Source organism: Neopsephotus bourkii, unplaced genomic scaffold (assembly GCF_033783945.1).
Source record: "Neopsephotus bourkii isolate Nb327-2 ecotype Australia unplaced genomic scaffold, CSIRO-AGI_Nbou_v1 NB_610, whole genome shotgun sequence".
In the NCBI taxonomy this organism is placed as follows: domain Eukaryota; kingdom Metazoa; phylum Chordata; class Aves; order Psittaciformes; family Psittacidae; genus Neopsephotus; species Neopsephotus bourkii.
This window is the reverse complement of record NW_026901110.1, coordinates 279,810-293,330: the sequence shown is the minus strand read 5'-3', so window position 1 is coordinate 293,330 and position 13,521 is coordinate 279,810. Positions and strand designations below refer to the sequence as shown.

The window sequence follows — 13,521 nt, the reverse complement described above, 5'->3', positions numbered from 1 at the left end:
TTATTTCCTTGTCTAAGTAAAGGTTAATACGAACAGTCCTCATCACATATGCATATAAGTGTTCATGAAGTTTGGGGTTTTCTATTGTGGAAAGTAGGGGAGGGGTAATTTATCTGAATAAAGTCCATAAATGCATCACATATCATAATTAGGCTGGAGGAAAGAGAATTCCAAAAGCAATTAGGCAACAGATTTTATCAAGAAGGTGCCAAGAGCGAAACAAGAGAAACATGCATAAATCATTAGTCCACAGAAACAGCTGAAGGGGGAAATAATATGCTTCTGCCATCTAGAGAACTAACCAGCAAGACACATTTAGTGAGGAGATGCTATGGAGACCTAAGAATTTCTCAGTTACTGACACTGAACTTAACAGGTTTCTGCCAGGCAGCTGTATGTACTTGCCTGAGTCAAATGCCTGTGCTGCAGATAAAAATACCAAGAGCCTGAAGAAAAACTAAGCAATGGTTTCAGTCCAGTGATACTTCCAGTGGCTAAACAGAAGAGCAATATTAATGTTAACAACTCCCTGCCACTAACACAAGAAATAGCATGGTTAGCATTAAATTATTCCAAAAGCTCCAAAGTCATATCACTCTCCTGTGTGGGAAACAGGCGTCCCTGAGCACACCTACAGTGCTCTGCAGCTAGTTTAAGGATTGCCTAAAAACGTAAACTGACTTTTGTCATGGAAATGTCGTGTGGGCTTCGAGTGCCATCTTTTGATCCTTTCGAAGAGCAACAGAAATTAATCAGCTCATAAAGGCATCTAAAAGTTGACTGCTGCTGCAGGTCTGCCATTTCTGATACGTATTTTTCTGTTAAAATATAAAACATCTCAGCCACAGCATTCATTTGCCCACCTAGAAACATCTCGCAAACTTAGGAGTGCGGAAGCCTGGACGCGGCGGAGGGAAGGTCCTCTTTCTGGCTCATCAGACACATAAGCAGACTGTGTCAGGACTAAAGGTTTTCTCAATGATCTTTAGAAACCACTTCCAAACAAAAAATAATCATAACAAAAAAAAAAAAAAAAGAACCCAAACACGGTCTTTCACCAATGCGAGACCAACCTCACACTAATTCGACCTAGAAAAGCTTAGCCAAAGCATTTCCAAACCACACAGCGCACAACGCTTACCTCTTTCAAGAAGAAAAAGTAACATAAACGAAAACGACACCGGAAAAACAAACAAAAAATACAACAATCAAAAAACACTACCTATCAAAGGCATTAAAAAAACCACCTTGGAAAGAGGAGAAAGCATCACCGGCAGCTGTACACACGAGGGACGGAAGCGAGAGCTCCTGCCAAAGCCGCAGCAGTAGCGTGCCTGCAGGCTCGCCGGGCGCTGACACCAGGCTCCGCCTGGAGCTTCCTACCGGAGGGAGCCAGCGCGGCCCGGACACCGCCACCGCAGGGCTCCCCGGTGCCCTGCCGGGGCCTTGATAGGCAGCAGCCCCTCGGGGCGCTCCGCTCTGCGCCTCTCCTCCACCTCGCCGGCCACACGCCCGCAAGCCGGCGCTGGCATGCCCAGCGCGCACACGCAGAGACACACAGACGCTCTTTCCACCTTTCTGTGCCAGCCTTAAGCCGCACTGCCAACCTCAGCCATAAAGCTTAAAGAAGGAGCTGTGTGCGTGGTGGGTACGTGCAGGAGGAGGGGGGCGGCCGAGGGGAGGGCAGGGGGTCCCCGCTCCTGCGCGGGCACAGACCTTCTGGGGCGGCTGCAGGGGGCCGGAGCCGGTGGCAGGGCAGCTCCTCTGGCGGTGCCTGCAGCAGCAGCAGCCGTCGAGCCTGGATAAAGGGAGAAGAAAGGGACCCCGCTCTGCTCCATCCCTCCCCATCCCCCCCCCAATTCCACCCCATTCCCTCCCTCCCCCCGCCCCGCTCCGTTCCCCCCCCCCCAACGCGCGCTCCCGCTGCAGGAGCCCCCCGGAGGGGTCCCTCGCGCACGCGCGCCTCCTGGCTTCGCGCCTCTTCCGCCTCGACGGCGTCCGCAGGTCGGAGGTGGCCGCGTTCCTGCGCCGCGGGTGAGGGGGGGGCCATGGGGGGGGTTCGGGGGGGGCCGCGTCCGGGCCCCGGCCCCGGCTCCGGCTCCAGCTCAGCCCCGCCCCCCCCAGGGACGGGTTCAGCGCGATGGTGGCGCGGGAGTACCTGGAGTGGTTCCAGTTCGGGGGGCAGGGGCTGGACCAGGCCCTGAGGTAGAGATGGGGGGGGGAGGGGGGGGGGGATGGGGATGGAGGGGGGCGGGGGGTGAATGGGGGGGATTGGGGTGAATGGGGGTGGGTTTGGGGTGAATTGGGGCAGGTTTGGGGTGAATTGGGGTGGGTTTGGGGTGAATGGGGGTTGGTTTGGGGTGAATGGGGGTGGGTTTGGGGTAAATGGGGGGGATTGGGGTGAATTGGGGTGGTTTGGGGTGAATGGGGGTGGGTTTGGGGTGAATGGGGTCAGGTTTGGGGTGAATTGGGGTTGGTTTGGGGTGAATGGGGTCAGGTTTGGGGTGAATGGGGTCAGGTTTGGGGTGAATGGGGTCGGGTTTGGGGTGAATGGGGTCAGGTTTGGGGTCCCGGGGTCAGGTTTGGGGTGAATGGGGTCAGGTTTGGGGTGAATGGGGTCAGGTTTGGGGTCCCGGGGTCAGGTTTGGGGTGAATGGGGTCAGGTTTGGGGTCCCGGGGGCAGGTTTGGGGTGCAATGGGGCAGGTTTGGGGTGCAATGGGGCAGGTTTGGGGTGCAATGGGGCAGGTTTGGGGTGCGTGGGGTCGGTGGGTGAACGGGGTCAGGTTTGGGGTTCTGGGGTCAGGTTTGGGGTGAATGGGGTCAGGTTTGGGGTCCCGGGGTCAGGTTTGGGGTCCCGGGGTCAGGTTTGGGGTGAATGGGGTCAGGTTTGGGGTCCCGGGGTCAGGTTTGGGGTCCCGGGGTCAGGTTTGGGGTGAATGGGGTCAGGTTTGGGGTCCCGGGGTCAGGTTTGGGGTGAATGGGGTCAGGTTTGGGGTCCCGGGGTCAGGTTTGGGGTGAATGGGGTCAGGTTTGGGGTCCCGGGGTCAGGTTTGGGGTCCCGGGGTCAGGTTTGGGGTCCCGGGGTCAGGTTTGGGGTCCCGGGGTCAGGTTTGGGGTCCCGGGGTCAGGTTTGGGGTCCCGGGGTCAGGTTTGGGGTGAATGGGGTCAGGTTTGGGGTCCCGGGGTCAGGTTTGGGGTCCCGGGGTCAGGTTTGGGGTCCCGGGGGTGTTGCTCTGTGTCAGTGCCGGTCTCTCCCCCCCCAGGAGCTTCCTGCGGGCGCTGGCGCTGTCGGGGGAGACGCAGGAGCGGGAGCGCGTCCTCGGGCACTTCTCGCGGCGCTTCCAGCACTGCAACCCCGGAGCCTTCCCCTCGCCCGGTGAGACCCCGGCACACAGGGGGACACAGGGACCAATAGGGACCCATAGGGACCCATAGGGACACACAGGGACACACAGGGACACATAGAGGGCCATAGAGACCCACAGGGACCCACAGAGACCTATAAGAGAGCCATTGCACCCATAGAGACCAACAGGGACCCATAGACACTCATAACACCCATAGGCACTCATAGACACCCATAGCATCCATAGACATGCATAGCAGCCATACACAGTCATAGACGTTCATAGCACCCATAGACAACCATAGAAACCCATGAACACGTATAGCACCCACAGAGATCCATAGAGATCCACAGAGATCCATAGACTTCCATAGACACTCATAGGACTCATAGCACCCATAGATACCCATAGACACTCATAGAGATCCATAGACTTCCAGACACCCATAGCACCCATAGATACCCGTAGCTCTCATAGAGATCCATAGACACCCATAGCACTCATAGAGATCTGTAGACTTCCGTAGACACCCATAGCACCCATAGAGATCCATAGACACCCATAGCACCCATAGACACCCATAGGCACCCATAGCACTCATAGACATCCATAGACTTCCATAGACAGCCATAGCACTCATAGACACCCATAGACACCCATAGCACTCATAGAGATCTGTAGACTTCCATAGACACCCCTAGCACCCATAGCACTCATAGCATCCATAGCACCCATAAACACCCATAGACACTCATAGAGATCCATAGACACCCATAGCACCCATAGACACCCATAGGCACCCATAGCACTCATAGAGATCTGTAGACTTCCATAGACACCCCTAGCACCCATAGCACTCATAGCATCCATAGCACCCATAAACACCCATAGACACTCATAGAGATCCATAGACACCCATAGACACCCATAGCACTCATAGCATCCATAGCACCCATAGACACCCATAGATACCCCAAGCCCCACACACTCCCCTGCAGCCCCCCCCATGCCTTAGCTCCCCCCTCCCCTCCCAGCTCTGGGGTTCCCCCTTGGCCCCCATTGGCACTGATGGGGCCGGGCGCCCTCCCTGGGGGCTCCCCCCGCTCCCCCCCAGACGCGGTTCACTCCCTGACCTGTGCCCTGATGCTGCTCAACACCGACCTCCACGGGCAGGTGAGGAGCGGGGGGGCCCCCCCGTGTGTGCCCTCCCCCCAAAGCGGGGTGCAGGGGGCAGCCCCCCCACGCCCCCTCCCCTGCAGCGCCTCGGCCGCCCCATGAGCAGCGCCCAGTTCGTGGCCAACCTGCGGGGGATGATGGACGGGGAGGACTTCCCCCGGCAGCAGCTCCAGGTGCGGGGGGGACAAGGGGGGGGGACGGCACCGCTGCGGCCCCGGAGCCCCCCCTGAGCCCCGGCTCCCCCCCAGGCTCTCTACGGCTCCATCCGCAGGGAGGCGCTGCCGTGGGCACGGTGAGTGCGGGGCTATGGGGCAGGGGGGGGGATGCTGATGGCCGTGATGCTGAGCCCCCCCCGTAGGGATGATGAGGATGGGCAGGAGGAGGAGGCCCCCCCCGGCCCCAGGAGCAGCGAATCCCGGCCGGAGCTGCCGGGGGGGGCCGCGGCCGTCACCCACCGGGGCTGCTTGGCCAGGAAGGTGCTGACCGAGGCCGACGGCAAAAGGAGTGAGTGGGGGGGGGCCAGATTTGGGGTCCATTGGGGGGGGGCAGCTTTGGGGCCTCAGCCCCTGCTGGGGTTAATGGGGGGGGGTGATTTTGGGCTCCGTTGGGGTCTGCAGGGGCACATTTGGGGGTGCCCATCCCGGGGGGGTCACAGCAGCGCAGCCATGGAGGGGGGGGCACGACCCGGGGGGTTCCCCTCGCCGGCTCCAGCCCCCCCGTTTGTGCCCCCCCCAGCGCCGTGGGGCAGACGCGGCTGGAAGCGCTTCGAGGCGGTGCTGGAGGGGACCCTCCTGCAGCTGCGCAGGGCCGGGGCCCCCCCCGAGGCGCCGCTGGGGGTGCACCACGCTCTGGCCGAGCGCGCCCCCGCTTACACCAAGCGCCCCGACGTGTTCCGCCTGCGCACGGCCGACGGGCGCCGCTTCCTCTTCCAAGCGCCGTGAGTTGGGGGTGGGGGAACGGGACACGGGGGGGGGGTGCGAGGTCCCGGTGACCCCGCCCCCCCCCGCAGGACCCCCCGGGAGATGCTGGCCTGGATCGCGCGCCTCAACCTGGCGGCCGCGCTCCTCTCCGCGCCCCCGTTCCCCGCCGCCGTCGGGTCCCAGCGCGGCCCCGCGCGGCCCCTGCTGCCCGCAGCGCTCAGCCGCAGCCCCCCGGTGAGCACCGGCAATGGGGGGGGGGGGAAGGGGGGGAAGGGAGGCCCCGGGGAGCCCCCCCCGCACCCCCCCCCCCCCCCGGTGCCGCCGCAGGAGGAGCAGCGCCGGAGCCACGCGGCCTGGATGGAGCGGGTGGAGCGGGAGCTGCGGCAGCGGCAGCGCCACGGGCCCGGCCCCGACCCGCGGCAGCACCGGCGGGACACGGAGCTGCTGCTGCACGAGGTGAGGGCAGAGCCGGCCCGGGCCTGACCCCGGCGCTGAGGCTGCTGCGGGGCACGGGGGGCGCTGGGCCCATGGGGACAGAGGGGCCCTGGGGACATCGGAGCCATGGGGACACCGTTATGGGCACGGTGATGTTGTTATGGGCATGGTGGCACTGGGGCCATGGTGGCACCAATACCCCCATGGTGACCCTGTTCTGGCCATGGGGGCACCATTGTCCCCATGGTGACCCTGTTCTGGCCATGATGGCACCATTATCCCCATGGTGACCCTGTTGTGATCATGGTGGCACCATTATCCCCATGGTGGCCCTGTTCTGGACATGGTGACCCCATTATCTCCATGGTGACCTTGTTCTGGCCACAGTGGCACCAATATCCCCATGGTGGCACCACTGTCACCATGGTGACCCTGGTCTGGCCGTGGTGGCACCATTGTCCCCATGGTGGTGCTGATCTGGCTGTGGTGGCACCATTACATCCATGGTGACCTTGTTCTGGCCATGGTGACACCAATATCCTCCTGGTGATGCTGGTCTGGGCATGGTGGCACCATCATCCCAATGATGACCCTGTTGTGGCCGTGGTGACACCGTTATCTTCATGGTGACCCTGTTCTGGACATGGTGACCCCATTATCTCCATGGTGACCCTGTTCTGGCCGTGGTGACACCAATATCCCCATGGTGATGCTGGTCTGGGCATGGTGGCACCACTGTCCCCATGATGACCCTGTTGTGGCCATGGTGACACCAACATCCCCATGAAGATCCTGGTCTGGCCATGGTGGCACCATTACTCCCATGGTGACTCCAATATCCCCATTGTTGCACCATTACCCCCATGGTGACCCTGTTCTGGCCATGGTGGCACCAGTATCTCCATTGTGGCATCACTGTCCCCATGTTGACCCCATTACCCCCATGGTGACCCTGTTCTGGCCATGGCGGCCCCATTACCCCCCCGCTGTCCCCGCGCTGACCCCGTTGCGGTGCCCCCCCCGCAGCGCCGCCGCTACGAGACCTACGTGCGGGTCCTGGACTCGTGGCTCCGCGGGGGCGGCCGGGCCGAGCCGCGCTGGGAGGCGGAGCCGGAGCCGGAGGCGGAGCCGGGAGCGGCCCCCCCCGCGCTGAGCAGGGCGCGCTCCAGCCCCTCCCTGGGCCCCGGCCCCGCCCCCGGCCCCGCCCCCCCCGCCCGCGTCCGCAGGAACGAGTCCGAGCGGAGACCCCTGAGGAGCCTCGTGCCCAGGGGGCTGCGGCCCTGAGCGGGGATGGGGGGGACGGAGCGGGGATGGGGGGGGAATGGAGAGGGAATGGGGGTACGGGAATGGGGGGGACAGGTACGGGAATGGGGGTATGGGAATGGGGGGGAACAGTGCGGGAATGGGGGTATGGGAATGGGGGGAACGGAGCGGGAATGGGGGGGGACAGGTACAGGAATGGGGGTATGGGAATGGGGGGAACGGAGCGGGAATGGGGGGGGACAGGTACAGGAATAGGGGGGGACGGTATGGAAATGGGGGGGATGGAGCGGGAATGGCGCTACAGGAATCAGGGGGGAATGGGGGTATGGGAATGGGGGGGAACAGGTACGGGAATTGGGATTGGGGGGGACAGGTATGGGAATAGGGATACCGGAATGGGGGGGACAGTTACGGGAATGGGGATACAGGAATGGGGGGAAACAGTGCGGGAATGGGGGTACGGGAATGGGGAGAGACAGCTATGGGAATGGGGGGGAACAGTGCAGGAATAGGGTACGGTACAGGATTGGGGGGGAACGGTATGGGAAGGGGGGGACAGGTGCAGAAATGGGGGTACGGGAATGGGGGGGGAGCGGTACGAGCAGCCCTCGGGCACCACCAGCACTTGGGGGGGGGGGGCTTGGGATCAACGTGGGAAACTCAGGGAGACCCCCCCCAAAACGGGCCGGGGGTCACAGCCCCCCCCTGCTGCTACAATAAAGGTTTGTGACCAGCGCGGCCCCCCCGTGTCCCCAAATGACCCGGGGGGGGGGGACGTGGGGGTGATACCGTGGGCATTGCCTGTGTCACCCATAGGGCGACACTTTGGGGGGGCAACCAGCCATTGCCCGCCCCCAGCCTGCATGGATCCCCCAGTGCCACCCCCAGCATCGGCTATGGGGACACTGCAAGGCTGTGACCCCCCCAAGCACCCCCCAACCCCTTCCCAAGATCCAACAGCTTTAGGTGGGAATTCATATTTATATGGAATATTTGGGGTCAGTTCCTAAGGGGGGGGTTAAAGGGGAGCGGGGGGGAGGCCACCCCATAAACACTGCCCCAGGGACAACCCCAATGGGGTTCCTGAAGGTGGGAAGTAAAACAGGATCCCCAGGGAGGGGGGGCTGTGACAGGAGGCCCCCGTTCAGGCTGGAATCCCACAGGATCACCCCTGGGAACAAACCCCATCCCAGTTCACCCAGTTCAACCTCCCCAGTTTGTGATGAGATTGGAGTGGCTTTGGGTGTGGAAAACCAACCCCATCCCATCCATAATGGGGTGATGCGGATCCAACCCCCTCATCCATACACAACTGAGATCCAAAACCATTGCAAGAGGCTGGACAGCGATGGCACAAGGGGGGGGGGGGGGTGTGTGTTAATAAAGGGGGATTTGGGGTCCCCCCCCCCTTATTCCCTATCCAGGCACCCCCTGGCTTGGCTCCAGCCCTGATCCCCATGGGCTCCTCAGGCGTATTCGAGCTGTGCGGGGCTGCGGCTCCCTTCGCCCTTGTGCTCCGGTGCCGGTGCCGGTGCCGGTGCCGGTGCCTTCCCGTCGCTGCCCTCCAGCCCCTTGGCAGCCAGGTAATCCCGCACCTCCAGCTCCAGCTTCTGGGCCTTGAGCGCCGCCGTGTGCAGCTTCTCCAGGAAATCCGGCATTCCTGGGGGATGCAGTGAGGGGGGGATCATGGGGGTGATGCTGTGCAATGGGGGACCCCCCCAATCCCAGCCTTCCCGCAGCTCCATCCTCCCATTACCCTCCCTTTCCCATTGTCCTCTTTGCCTTTTCCCCTTCCCCATGCTCCAGCTCTGCCGTTATCCCCCCCGGTCCCACTGCTGCGTCCTCGCACTTCCCATCATCAGAGCCTCCCTTCCCATTCCCAACCATTGACACCAGTTCCATTCCCTGCACTCTGGATCTCGGGGCTGGGAGTGAGTTAAAACCAGTGGCTATAAAGGGGAACCCCACTGGGTTTGCCTTTGGGAGCGATGGAATCTCCCCACACACACAGACCCCTTCCCATGGGGATGGATGAGCAGCCCCAAGCACCTCCACGTCTCCAACTGGAAGCATCTCCTATTCCTTTCCCCAACCCACAGGGAATGCTGGAGCCTCCCAGTTTGCTCCAGAGGGAATCTCCCAGTCTGGAGACTGGAATCCCCATCCCACTCACCACTGGAGACCATCCAGCTGAGGCAGTAGCGGGGGAACACGGTCTGGGGGTTGTCGCTGTAGGTCAGCAGGTAGTCAAACCCATTCTGGGGGATAAGGAGCAGACATGAGCCAGTGGGAATTCTGCATTGCCCCCCCCCCTATTCCCTGTAAGGGGAATCCTAATGATGGCTTTAGGAGCTTTAAGTGCTTCCCAATGGGATTTGTGAGGCTTGAGCAGTGCATTCGGCTCCTGGGAGCGGGATGCTCATGCAGGAAAAGGAGGGATCCACTGAGCTAAAGCTTCCAATCCCCCATAGAGGGGTTGTCCTTGGCTTTGGGAAGGGGCTGATCCCCCTTTCCAGTGTGGAGCATTGAGCCCAGTTCAGTAACTGGAGAAGGAACAGATCCACTTGGAGCAGCAGGAAGGTCTCTGCCCCACAGCCCACACCAGGACCCACCTCATCGAAGGTTTTGTGGGGCCGGATCACCATCTGGGATTCATAGGTCCTGACCCGAACGTACTCGGGATCTTCCGGGACACTCGGATGCTCCACAGCCCTGGAGGGAAGGAGATGGGAACAGCTTGGGGTGATGGTACCAAGAGAACAAAGGTTGCACCCCAAAAACTGCTCTGGTTTTGAGGCAGATCCCTGAGTTTTGGCTGATCCCATTAAGGAATTGGGACCAGCTCCCTCCCAGCACATGGCACTGGGACACGTACCGGGAGACCAGCACCATGAGGTTGTTCTCCTGGTCCACGCTGTACCGCCGCACATAGACGTAGTCCCGGGAGTACATGGGATACTGGGGATGGAAAGGATAGGGATGAGCCCCAGTGGCTTCCCATTGTAGGGGAGGTGGGAAGGGGATGCTCACCGGGAAGTGCGTGACCCAATGGATCACTTCGGAGCCAGTGGCCACATCCCTCTCGATCACATCCAGTTTGATGACCAGGGAGTCCCATTTCTTCCTGTATTCAGTGTCCAGCTGCAGACAGAGCCCGGAGCAAGGGGGGGTGAGGAGCTGGGGGTACCCAGTGTGTGTAGGGCCAAAGGAGGGGATGGGATAAAGAGGGACCCCCTCTTTGCATCCGGCTGCCCCATCCCTGGCAGTGCTCAAGGCCAGGTTGGACACAGGGGCTTGGAGCAGGGTGCTCTATGGAAGGGGTTGGAGCTGGATGGGCTTTAGGGTCCCTTCATCCCAAATGTGATGCGCATGGAGCTCACCTGCACATTGAAGAACTGCCGGGGGGTGACATCCGTGTAGGAGCCGAACACTGCGGGAACAGGGAGGTTTTAATGCTGGGATTAGTAGGAAAAGGGATAAACCCCCCCCTCCATAAAGGGCATGAGGCCAGGACCATCCCCACCGCCTCACCTCGGTACTGGTACAAGTGGGTGCCCTCGATCGGGCGCCGCCAGAGCTTAAAGTGCTTCTTGTCCATGATCATCTCCCATGGCTGCTCCCCGCGGGGATCCAGGCGCTGGGAATCCCCTTGGAACAGGCTGGAAATGCTCTCCATGTGCTTCATCTCCTGCGCAGAGCTGGGGGCGGAGAGAGCCAGAGCCCCGTCAGTGCCCATCCAAACCCAGCTCCAGCATCTCCATCCCATAGGAGAGATGCGGGATAACCCCATCCTGAGCCCCAGCTTCCCCATACATGGGAAGGGAAAGGCTGGATCTGATAGGCCCCGAGGCGCATTCCCTGTGTCAAAGGAACTGGCACCAGTTTGGGAGCTGCGAGGCCGGTCCCACTGGTCCGGCTGAATCCCCATTCCCTGGAAGTCACCAGGCTCCTGGATGGATCCCGGACTGGCTCCATAAACCCCTTTGCTAGATCTGGGGTTCCTCCACACCCCAATGCCCCCATCCCATGGATGGGATGCAAAGGAAAACGGAGCTCAAGGAAAAGGGACAGGGAATGAGTGCTGGGAGGGGATGGGAAAGGGGATGCTCTGATCCCGTTCCTCCCTTCCTGCAGGGTTTGATCCCGTTCCTCCCTTCCCAACGCTGTTCCCTATGGAGGATTCCCACCTGCCTGTGGCAAAGGGTGCAGGGAAAGGAGCGGAGCCGGAGAAAGGGAAAAGCAAGGAGGGAAATCCCAGGGAAGCGTCCTCCTACTGGGAGCAATGGAGCCGGAGGGGTCCTCAATGGAGGCTGCTCCCGGTCACTGGGGACGGGATAATCCCGGCACCGCTTTACCTAATCCCAGGGCTAAGCCGAGCGCTGCTGAGCCCAGTGGAAAACTGCAGCGGGTTCACCCTGATACTGGGACCCCAAAGGGAACGAGCTGGGGTTTGGTGCCTTTCCCAGTGCTGGGATCGCCCCGGCACCATCCCAGTGGCACAAACTGGGCTCCAAGGACGTGGGTCCTTTGGTCCCTCTGGAGCCATCCCATGGGATCGGGACCCCCCCCCCCAGGCCCAAGGGGTAGGTTTGGGGTGGAACTGCCAACCGTGATGGGGGGCACCCCCAAATCCTATAGAAGGGGAGCTAAAGGGGCACCCCAAATCCCCAGGGAACCCCCATGGTGGGGCAGGAGAGGACAAAGGGGACCCACGCCAGAAATGGGGACAAAGGGGGGCGGGGGGGCAGCACCCCATAGATTTAAGGGGCGGACTTAAGGGGCGCTCCTCCCTATGGGGCCTGCCCTGTGTCTGGGGTGCAAAGGGGGGACCCCGAGAGGTCGGGGGGGTTCAGGAGCCCGATGGGGTTCCCCCAAGGGCCTAACAGGGGGTTTGGGGGATGCGGAGCCCCCCAAGTGCTGGGGGGTACCCGTCTAAAGGGGGGGGCACACACACACACACACACACACACACGCACCGCTGCAGCTCCTCCTCCTCGATGCGCTGCCCGTCCCACACGAACACCCCGGCCAGGGTGGCCATGAGCCGGCCGGTGGCGGCGAACGCGAGGCGGCCCCGGAGCAGCCAGAACCACCACCACCACCACCCCCCCCCTCCACCGCCTCCTCCTCCTCCGGTGCTCCGCGTTCGCTCCGCCTCCCCGGCACCGCCACGGGACCGGCTGCAAAGCAGCGCCAGAAGCCCCCGGCGCCGCGTTGGGGCCGGTGCCCGGCCGCGGTCAGCAGGGGTAAGGGCAGCGGCAGGGCCCGGCCGGGCGCAGCGGGCGAGCAGGCCGGCGAGCGGCCGCCGCGGCAGCAACATGCCGCCGCTGCCTCCGCGGGGCCGCCCCTGCGGCGCGCTCCCGATGGCGTCATCGCGCCGCGACGCGTCACGCCATTGGCTGCCGCGTGGGCGCCCCCGCTGCGGTCATTGGGTGGAGGAGGTGGAGGGGAGGTGGCAAGGGCGCGCAGAGGGCTCCGGGGGGCGGGGCTTGGTGCTAGGACACGCCCCCAGGAGAGGAGGGCGGGGCAGTGAGGGATAGGGAGGCGTGGGGGTTTATGGAGGGTAATGAAGGGTTAGTGGGGAGCAATGGGAGGTTATGGGGTCTGTGGGGGGTTACAGCAGCAGTGGAGGGGGTCTCATGGGGCAATGGGGGAGGATTGGGGACAGCACAATAGAGTCATAAAATGGATTGGGTTGGAAAGGACCCCAAGATCATCCAGTTCCAACCCCCCTGCCATGGGCAGGAACACCCTACACTAAACCATGGCACCCAAGGCTCTGTTCGACCTGGCCTTGAACACTGCAAGGGATGGAGCACTCACAGCTTCCCTGGGCAACCCATTCCAGTGCCCCAGCACCCTCACATAAATCACTTCTTCCTTATCTCCAACCTGAACTCCCCCTGTTTCAGTCTGAACCCATCACCCCTTGTCCCATCCCTACAGTCCCTGATGCAGAGCCCCTCTCCAGCATCCTTGTAGCCCCCTTCACACACTGGAAGCTGCTCTGAGGTCTCCACGCAGCTTCTCTTCTCCAGCCCCAATGTTCTCAGCCTGGCTCCATACAGGAGCTGCTCCAGCCCCTGAGCATCCTCGTGGCCTCCTCTGGACTCGCTCCACCAGCTCCATGTCCTTGTGCTGGGGACCCCAGCACTGCACACAGGGCTGCAGGGGGGTCTCACAGGAGCAGAGGGGCAGGATCCCCTCCATGAGCTCACACTGCTTCAGACGCAGCTCGGCCCGCGGTTGGTTTCCGGCCTCAAGCGCACCCTGCCGGCTCCTGCTCAGTTCACCGGGAGCTCCCCCCTTTCCCCAGCACAAACCCAGGCTCCACTCAGCTCCTGCACCCCTTTTATTCCCCCACGAGCGGTGCTGGGAC

General features: G+C 62.0%; 2 protein-coding genes across 3 annotated transcripts in view; one reads left to right on the top strand and one right to left on the bottom strand.

Annotated features, from left to right (window-relative positions):
• The first annotated feature begins 1,904 nt into the window (after positions 1 to 1,904).
• On the top strand, positions 1,905 to 7,163 carry LOC133211423 (PH and SEC7 domain-containing protein 4-like). Its single transcript, XM_061351786.1, has 11 exons — positions 1,905 to 2,034; positions 2,125 to 2,205; positions 3,265 to 3,377; positions 4,463 to 4,521; positions 4,631 to 4,697; positions 4,773 to 4,820; positions 4,893 to 5,028; positions 5,330 to 5,461; positions 5,534 to 5,678; positions 5,772 to 5,900; positions 6,906 to 7,163. The coding sequence occupies exons 2-11, from the start codon at positions 2,141 to 2,143 to the stop codon at positions 7,161 to 7,163; spliced, it is 1,152 nt and encodes a 383-aa protein (XP_061207770.1). The 5' UTR covers positions 1,905 to 2,034; positions 2,125 to 2,140.
• A 1,430-nt stretch (positions 7,164 to 8,593) lies between these two features.
• The window catches only part of STARD7 (StAR related lipid transfer domain containing 7), a 36,602-nt gene continuing 31,674 nt past the window's right edge, over positions 8,594 to 13,521 (bottom strand). Inside the window, exons 2-9 of one of the 2 annotated variants that reach the window (XM_061351839.1) lie at positions 12,119 to 12,228; positions 10,674 to 10,840; positions 10,523 to 10,572; positions 10,173 to 10,283; positions 10,018 to 10,100; positions 9,755 to 9,854; positions 9,316 to 9,400; positions 8,594 to 8,802 (exon numbers count right to left, since the gene is read on the bottom strand). In XM_061351839.1, the coding sequence (XP_061207823.1) occupies positions 8,609 to 8,802; positions 9,316 to 9,400; positions 9,755 to 9,854; positions 10,018 to 10,100; positions 10,173 to 10,283; positions 10,523 to 10,572; positions 10,674 to 10,840; positions 12,119 to 12,183 (855 nt within the window). In that variant the 5' untranslated portion in view covers positions 12,184 to 12,228 and the 3' untranslated portion in view covers positions 8,594 to 8,608. Of the gene's footprint in view, positions 8,803 to 9,315; positions 9,401 to 9,754; positions 9,855 to 10,017; positions 10,101 to 10,172; positions 10,284 to 10,522; positions 10,573 to 10,673; positions 10,841 to 12,118; positions 12,281 to 13,521 lie in introns of those variants that run through there. The other variant, XM_061351838.1, reaches the window with a different exon arrangement.

Excerpts from the sequence above, each read along its gene's own strand:
- LOC133211423 (XM_061351786.1), top strand. The coding sequence starts at position 2,141 with ATGGTGGCGCGGGAGTACCTGGAGTGGTTCCAGTTCGGGGGGCAGGGG. Across the intron at positions 4,522-4,630 it reads ACACCGACCTCCACGGGCAG|CGCCCAGTTCGTGGCCAACC; the intron begins GTGAGGAGCGGG and ends CCCCATGAGCAG. Across the intron at positions 5,029-5,329 it reads CGAGGCCGACGGCAAAAGGA|GGCCGGGGCCCCCCCCGAGG; the intron begins GTGAGTGGGGGG and ends GCAGCTGCGCAG.